Below are 9252 nucleotides of genomic sequence, written 5' to 3'. Positions count from 1 at the left end.
CAGCCCCATCATTTGTACAATTTTCAGTTAGTAGCCCATAAGGATGCTACCAGTCAAATTTTATTGAAATCCGACCAGCGGTTATGGAGAAGAAGTCGATTGTTGACGGACGACGGACGACGGTATCCCATAAGCTCACCTCGGTCCTTTGGACCAGGTGAGCTAAAAAACCATTCGCAGATATACTTACAGAATGAAAATTAACTCATATCAATATAAGTAATATGTATAGATATTAGTTCGCGGATATCAACTTTCCTGAATTTACATGGATCGTGATATTCAAGAAATCAAATTGCAAACAAAAGAAAGTTGATAATTGAAATATATTGTACATTAATTATCCTTTTACTGTGTTAAGTTAAGGTTTCCAATTCAGTCTAAGAGAACATTAAAATTTGTACATATATTGGAAAAAAACCAGTTCTAATGGAAATTAGATCAGTCGGTTTTACTGTGATATGCCGGAAAAGCCCATGGTGGTGAAATGTGTGTGAAATGTTCAAACTCGCTCGCTGTCCGCCATTACACATTGTGGTCAAACTTCTTGTATGCCGAACCCTGTCCCTTGCTCGTAGAGTAATGCAACTTTTGTCTAGAACTGCTCAAATCGCTCTGACAGTAGTGTGTTTACCTTATTAGGTGAATTGTCTTGCCTAAAAATCATTTTATCACCTCCTCAGTGGTTATGTAGTTCATTTGTTTAGCGTGCGTGACTTTGGCTCGGGTAAGGGTACAACGTATACATGTACCTGCTTTATCGTATTGATCAACGATTTGTAATTACAACGGTATCAATTAAAATACTAAACAATGACGTGGAATTTGTCAATATTTTATGTTATATGTTTCATAAGAAATGTAGAACTATACATTTATGCCATATTTTGCTTCTTGGTTATGTAAAAGAATAAGCCTGAGTGAATTGTCCTAAAGTTAAGGTTTCCAAGGACGTACATCTGACTTATAAATGTTGAGGTTTCTAACTGGAGTGACATTAAATTCATAAATGCTTTTTTACCCAGCATTCCAAAGTTTTCTTTCAGCTGGTGTATTGATAAAAACAGAGCATATAGCTATTCATTAAGGTAGATTCTGTTTGGTTAAAAAATAACTTCTTCATAAAATACAACTGTTTAACTTTGTCTTAAAGAATCCTCTAAATACCAACAAAACAAATTTTCTCATCAGAATTAGACTCATTCTAAAGCCCTTATCAAATAACAGCTAAACAAATCATTAATAATTCTATTAAATCAATAAAATACAAAAAATGACATCATTACAATTTCATAACGCGTTAATTATAATTAATCAAATATATTAAATTAATCAAATTATTTCTTAAACAAAAATGATTAAATATAAAAGAACAAAACAAAAAAATAGAGTTTTCAATAAAATTTATGTAATTATTCTATCTAGAACTCACTTACTCATTTTTTAAATATAGAATGTTATGACAGATGACTTTGAAGTCATTTGGAATGTGTTCTCGTATATATACGTATATGGGAGTTAACCCTTAAAGATACATATTGGGACAGATGATCATGATCAAGAACCTTGGAACTGTTTTCCATTTTAACAATATTTTTGTTTGTTTATTTTTTTTTCTAATTTTGTAAGCTACCAAGATACAATAGAACGTTCATATGAAGATATTTGATTAATTATTGATTTTTTTTTTCCGATTTCCATCATAATATCATTTCAAAACAATAATGTACAAAAAAAATAAACAATGGAATAAATAAAATGAGATTTTAATGCTTCAGAATCAATGAATTAAGAATAAATGAATAAGTTAATAAAAAAAAATCATAATAGCTGTCATGTCAGTTTACTTGCATAATATGCCAGTTTAAAATTAAAATTAAATTCTTAAAAACTCCAATGCAGGAATGAAATTATTTCAAATCAATTAATTAAACCATACCTGTTAAATATTTAATTTCCTGTATATGAATAAGTTATTCTAAAGTTCTAGTTTAATAGCATGATTACCAAATATATATGGCTATAGTTTCAGTTTTTGTAACTAATCTCTCGCCAAGTAAAATCAATACATTACCAGTTGTAAAGTCATTCAAACAAGAACTTAAATTTCAGCAAATAAAAATAAATTCCAACATAACATCACTTCTTACTTTACGGTTTAACTTTTTATACATTTTTGTGGTGGCAACAATGATCTGCAAAATTGCTAAATGTATCATCCCTATGAATATTACTAACTCTATTCATTTTTACAATTTTGGTCTGCAAAATTACTTTTATAAGAAGTCCCATAATGTAAAAAGGATCCTTTTTCATATCCATATGACCAAGTTATCCTTACATCCTTGCAAAAGAAATCCTTTGGTATGAAAAGATCATTTAATTAATTTTCCAAACAAATGCTGTGTAAATTCAAACCCAATTAATTTTCACAAAGACTTATTTCTTAGATTTCTAACTAATTTTTCAAAGAAATTTTATTTTGCAATTTAAAGTCATATATGGTTCTACTATATACCTATTACATACTTGACATTTTTTCGAAATCTATGAAAATTGATTAAAATGCAAATGATAAAAAAAAATTCAAATCTTCCTATAATTACCTGGCCATGAAATAAAATTTAATTCCATGTGAGAGTATGTTGATTTACAGTTATACTTTGGGAGAAAGCAAGCAAAAATAATCTTGTGATACGAACCATGATGTCGTCCTCCATACTCCAGGAGTTACTATCACTGATGTAATATCCAACCCTGGACTATCTCATGGTAAAACTGAATACATCAGTGGACACAGTTGATTTTTTGCTTTGAAGTTGGGTGTCGCTCTCTCTCTCTGTAATCTTTAAAGGAAGTCTCTGCAGGCCTGTGGTTGGTCAGTTTTTTTCTACTGAACTGCCTCCAATTTTACTATGAGTTAGTCCAGGGCTGGATATTACATCAGTGATAGTAACCCCTAAAGTATTGGGGATGCCATAATGCATAATACAACTAAATGTGCCAGAATTGAAATGAAAAAAAAAATCAATATAAAATGAGGAAAGTTGTGGAAACATTCAATTGAAATATTGATCTACACACACTAAAAATCACGAACATCACATGCCTTGATGAGGGTAGTTAGGATGCCACCAGGGAAATACTCGAACGTCCACCACAGGGTCTAGAATGACAACTTTCTCGGGGCCTTGATTGTCCCTTACATTACTGCCCATACTTTGCTTGAGGGTTGTATCAAACATAAGTCTAATGGTAAAATATCTCATATTGGTTGAGAGACGTAGTAAAACGTTTGTAAGTACAAGACCCATCACTGGAGGAATTCCTGTGAAGTTTTTACAAGTCACACGAAGAACGAACGAATCATTCTCCAAATTATGATGAAGGTCTTTATATCCTGAGTGAAGGTTTTGTGGCTCACCGGTAAGTTTTAACAGGCTGTTGATTTCTCCCATGCGTTCTTTCCTAAGTTTGAAGTTAAAATTCCACATACTTTTGTTTGGTTCATGCCAGAATAGGAGACACAGATGTCCTGTGAGACTATAGCATAACTGTTGGTCCTCGAACGGTGCAACTGTCACTGTCCTACTGATGAACAAAGGATACACAAAAAATAGTGCCCTGATGACACGCTGACGCAGGCCGTGAACCCGTTCTAAACAAACTGGCTGTAAGAAATGTGGTAGTTTTGACAGATCCTTAGCATATCTACAATAAATATAAAATCATTAACCATTTATTATTATTCATTTTTCTCGGAGAGAGCTTACTTATAAGATGTTAGACCTTGTGTCCAATCATATTTATCAACTTTTAAAAGGCTGTAATATGTTTAAATCAACTTTATTATATTTTTTATTTACCTTACTATAGAACATTATACAAGAAGTGTTTGCAAGATATGAATGGCCCACATCTATTTTATAATTAAGGGGAAAAAATGGATGCTGGATAAGACACGACAGGATGGGACAAATGAGTAACACTATATGTCCCCTTCCCCGTTTTCATGATAGGGCATATTGAGAAACTCTATGGGGAAGGGTGACTGGAATTTTTCAATAGAAACAGTAACACTTATCATCTATTAACTCATTCCACCTTAAAATCACATTTAGGCACTTCTAAATCAAAGACTAGGCCAGTTCATTTTGATTTCAGTGTTGAATAAGTGAAAATTTAATAAAAGTGCCTTACTTTTATCCATCAAAACTACAGGTTCATCTACATTTATTTTGATATAGATTAATTATTCTCCTACTTCAAAAATCATTTTTCAAATTAAAATCTTTTCATACCTATGGAAAAGATTTGGATCCATATGAAAATTCCTCACAGAGATTTAAAACTTTTGTATCATTGTTAATGGCACATATCTTAAGGGCTGTTCCAGCAAAACATATATGGTAGGGGAGGAAGGCACTTTGAAATTGGGAGACCCACCGATAGAAGCGATTTTCAATTTTGCTGACCCCTCCACATATCTAAATTTTTTGTGTTTGAGACTATGGCAAAGAAGCGAATTATTTTTTTATTTGGATTGACATCTTTTTCGATTTACATATATTGATTTTTAGCATCACCAAAGAGTCCTAGGACAAAATTGTATCGTATAGGGTGCAGTGAACTATTGTTTAATGTGTTGCATCTATTATTAAATGTATAAAGGTACAATCTTCCTAGAACCAGTGGAAAATCTAAAGATACTGAAGTGTTCCACAACTTAGGGTTATGCAAGACTCATTGTCATGATAAAACACCCAGAAAATATATTTTTTTATTAAAGATGAACAACACTAATAAATATTGTTAGAAATTAATATTTGTCTCAACAGTTTTTTTTGTCGTCGGGATGACTGACAGCAACATTATGAAACACAAATTTTGCATTTTATTTCAAAAGGTTACAAATGCTTTTGATAGACCCACCCACAGAAGTGATCTTATTGAAATGCCACCCTGGCACAAAATTGATTTTATTTTGAACCTACCATGGCACATACTAGTTTTTAAAGTGCCTTCCCTGGGTGCCATATATGTTTTGCTGGAACAGCCCTAACCACAACATAGTTGAATATCACTGCACCATCTGGCATAACGGTGATTTACACACTCAGGTAATTTTGCATTTGTTTGATGTTGTAATTTCATCTTACGTCTTTGATTAAAACATTTTGATGTTATAATTGTTTATTATAATTGTTTATTATAAACTTTATTTTCTTTGCTTCTTTTTCTGTACAAAAGTAGTGTCAAGTATAAACAAGAAAGAAATAGGATTTGGTAACAAGTTTAAAACTTATATTAATCCATGTCCTAATATATTGATAAATGTTCAATTTTTGTTTTAGGAAAAATAGTAGGCCTTTTACCTTTGATATAAGCCTTTCCAGAACTGGACAGTGTTAGTAACAACGAAGGCGCTGTGGCATAGCCTGGAGAATATGGACAGGTCCTCGGCGTGAATGTATCGACTCAGTATAAACCACAAATCTATTGGGTATGAGATACCAGCATCCTCACTCTCGCTTCCCTTCAGTCTTCTCTTCCTTTGATTGGACCTATTCAGCTTATTTGCCTTTTGGGGCTTCTTTTCTTCTGTAAAAAATGAAATACAGTAAACCTGCCTTATAGTGACCACCTCTGTATAAAGACCTCATGTTTAATAAAACCACTGTTCTGATGGTCCCATATGACCAATTACAACATAATTCAACCTGTGTATAAAGACCACCTGGCTATAAAGACCATTTTGAATGCAAAATGGTCTTTATGGACATGTTTGAATGAACTGTGTAAAACAACTGCAGAACCATAAGTTCCCAGACATTTTTTTTCTGTATTTGCATAGGTAGGTATATATATAATGATATCACAACAATGGATATGATACCTATGAGGTAATAAATTCTGTAATATGCAAAGACGGAATATTTGCGAAATCCTTCTTCAACTGCATGTGTATGCGTTCCGATTTATTTCTGATACAAGGTATAATTCTTTTGCTTTCCGATTTATTTCTGATACAAGGTATAATTCTTTCTATCAGCATACTTTAATATGCTTATCAAAATGGTCTAGTATTTATGTTTAAAGATTATGAGAGCTCAATTACTACATTACCTCCCCTTACTGGCAAAATTGCAAAGAGAGGTAATGCTGTACAAAGCCTCCTATTAAATTTTCCAATTTAATCTGAATTTCACATGATGATTAGTTTAGGTTAATTTATCATAGATTTCAAACTTTCTTCCCTTAAATCAATTCTCCACTTTAACACAAGTTATACATGTATATACTGTAGTTTATATATATAGTATTAAATTTACATTACCTGGAACATCGGTGTTTGACGTTCCTTCTTCAGATTTTACATCAGTAGTATCTGTTGTGTCAAGGTCAAACTCATCCAAGTCCCAAGTTTTGTCAAACCAGTTGACCTCTGACCCTTCTCCTCCTACAGCACCAACCAATTCCAACGCTTGGTTGGCATCTTTCACGTTGTGCACTGCAATTAATTACATTAATTTATACATACATACATATGTATTGCTTACATGTCACGTGTAAGGAATCTCGTTTATTTAGTTTAACATCCTATTAACAGTCAGGGTCATGTAAGGACATGACAGGTTTGTTGGTGGAGGAAAATCGTAGTATCTGGAGAAAAACCACCGGCCTACAGTCTATACATTATATACAGCATCATTCACATTTACAAATGAGAACATCATCATACATGAACCAAAAATCTATAAGTGGAAAATTGTGTTTTGTAATTTACAATATTTCAAAACTTTTTTACCTTGATCAGAAATCATAGCATTAGCTGCTTTTTTCAACCGCCCTGGTGGTGCTTTCCCTTCAAATTCGGCATTGGCATAATGTTGTATCGTGAAATCTGACAATCAAGATAATATATTATAATTAATTAGTTGGCATGTAAAACTGGTAGTTCTACACATAATGGACGTAACTTGAAGGATATATACACATGCTGTCACCATGAAATACATATAAACAATAAATAAATATTAAGTTAATTTTATGTCAGATACTGTATATACTTAACTTACAAGATCGCGTGACAATATTGCTTGTACATGTATTTTCTTCCAAAACATTATGAACATGTACATATTACAGCCAGTACATGGCTACAGTAATCCAATAATTTTAGATGCTGCAAGACATTAAGAAACTTGCATTGTAATAGGCATTAATTGGTAGATAATACGCAATGATTAAAAAGTGTCTCGGCGTGCTATCCTTCTATAAATATTATTGGAGTACTAGTTCAGCCAGCTGACTTAGCTAATGTTGTAGTGGAAAAGATATCACCTTCTGAAAAGTCAGTCAGAAGGTGATATCTTTTCCGCTACAACAGTAGCTACTACTCCAACAATGTTAGAGGTATAGCACGACGAGACACTTTTGATCATTACGTCGTGTCTAACTCGATATTGCACATCAGAAGTTTCTCAATATCGAGATCTAATATCTTTTCCGCTACAACAGTAGCTACCAGCTGACTATGACAGTACATACATGTCACGTGTATTGTTACAATGTACATCATTTACAGCCAGTGTACATATATTCGTTTTGCCTTTTCGGACCAATTAAATTCCTTCTGAACAATATCTAAAACCTGTTGAGGATGGTTATTTTAGAAGTAGAGACAGAAAGAGTGCCAAATGTATGACAATTATCACAAGACTTCAAATTTACCATAGGAAATGATCGCGTTTCTTTGAAATTATGCACAAAACTAATGGAAAATTAATGCAGACAGATCAGAATTACATGCTTACCACCCTGTGTTGAAAGCTGTAATGATGAACTTGTAGATTTTGTAATTTTATCTGGACGAGCTTTTCTTTTCTTGGGCATTGCACAATTTTCAAGCGTAAAATCGACGTTGAATGGTCGCGGCTATTTAGGTGAATAAGATGTTTGAATTATAAGCGAATACTAAACATAGACACGGACTCGTAGCAAATATCCGAAAAACGCAACTGTGGCACTTCAATCAGCCAAGACATGTATCTTGTTCTAAATATACGAAACCTCAAAGAGTTACTGACTGTCGATCCATTAGGTCTATTTTAAGTAAAAAATGTAAATATTAAAGATGCTCCACCGCTGACAAATGGTATTTTTTCACTATAAAAAACAGGAGCAGACGATTTAGTATTTTTCTTCGGTTCACAAAAGTTACTTACTTTACACCATTACCACCATTGGAAAGTTTGAGCTTGTAATTTTACTTCAAGTTAAAATTACAAAAAATAATTAATTGCATCCCGAAAAAAATCCGTAGCACTATATTTTATATGGACTGAAGTACTGATTGCTCATGCATCAAATGCAAAATGAATTATTTTATATTATTTTTTTGTGTTAATTAGACACATATATACACGATTAAACACCAATTACTGTTCAAGTGATGAATATAATTTTTGCTCTGTCGGCGGTGGAGCATCTTTAATATAATCTACCAGATATTTAAAATAGATAATTAATACGGTCTTAATCTCTGAAACTACCAATATTTTGAGAATTACTATACTTACAATCAGTGAGATTTAATTTTAAAGAAGGATAAAACAACTTAAAAACAAAAGATCAAAATGAATTTTGACAGTAATGCCATTTTGAAAATGATAGTTTACGTCTTCATTGCAGTGAAATGAGTACATGAGTTTGTACACGGTCATAAGAAGCCAAGTTGTGCTCATTTCATATTTTACGATCTCTTCATCCCTGGAATATCTCATAGTAAAACTGAGGGCAGCTCAGAAGAAAAAGGGGTGTAGATATCGTAAGTGATTGGAAACCCCTGGAGTGTCGAGGATGGGGCATCAATGACAGCACAGACTGTGTAATTTGCAACACACCAGCTACATAACCTGGCACATGTTTTCGTAGCACAACAGGTAGCACTCTCAGATAGCAGATACTAATGGTGTCATGACCAGATCCTTAGGATATATGACCTCAAGCCATGACCGCGCAAGAAAGAATAGACGGACACTATCCAAAGGGCCAAAAACTTTTGTAAAAGCCGGTACTCGAGCTACAGGAAACGTAGACTTACAGGCTGGCGGATACTCCCAACAACAGAACACTGGGGAATAAGAGAACATCACAGCACTAACTGAGGTATTACCACAAAATAACAAAGAAATACACGAGTGTGAATTTAACTTGGAAAATTACGACGCATTTATAAATACCACCATA

General features: G+C 33.0%; 1 protein-coding gene across 2 annotated transcripts; it reads right to left on the bottom strand.

Moving 5' to 3' along the window:
- Nucleotides 1–941: 941 nt before the first annotated feature.
- Nucleotides 942–7928, bottom strand: LOC138330172 (transmembrane protein 183-like). 2 transcript variants are annotated; one of them, XM_069277604.1, is made up of 5 exons: nt 7818–7928; nt 6809–6904; nt 6338–6511; nt 5376–5601; nt 942–3711 (listed from the first exon to the last, which is right to left on the bottom strand). In XM_069277604.1, exons 1-5 carry the CDS (start codon nt 7894–7896, stop codon nt 3102–3104), a joined length of 1185 nt encoding a protein of 394 aa, XP_069133705.1. In that variant the 5' UTR covers nt 7897–7928; the 3' UTR covers nt 942–3101. The 2 variants fall into 2 exon arrangements, with proteins under 2 accessions (XP_069133705.1, XP_069133706.1); XM_069277605.1 differs by lacking the exon at nt 7818–7928 and adding an exon at nt 7080–7193.
- Nucleotides 7929–9252: the final 1324 nt, after the last annotated feature.

This window comes from Argopecten irradians, chromosome 8, assembly GCF_041381155.1.
Source record: "Argopecten irradians isolate NY chromosome 8, Ai_NY, whole genome shotgun sequence".
NCBI classification, from domain to species: domain Eukaryota; kingdom Metazoa; phylum Mollusca; class Bivalvia; order Pectinida; family Pectinidae; genus Argopecten; species Argopecten irradians.
Note: the sequence above shows the minus strand (reverse complement) of the source record. Positions and strands in the feature narration are given on the sequence as shown.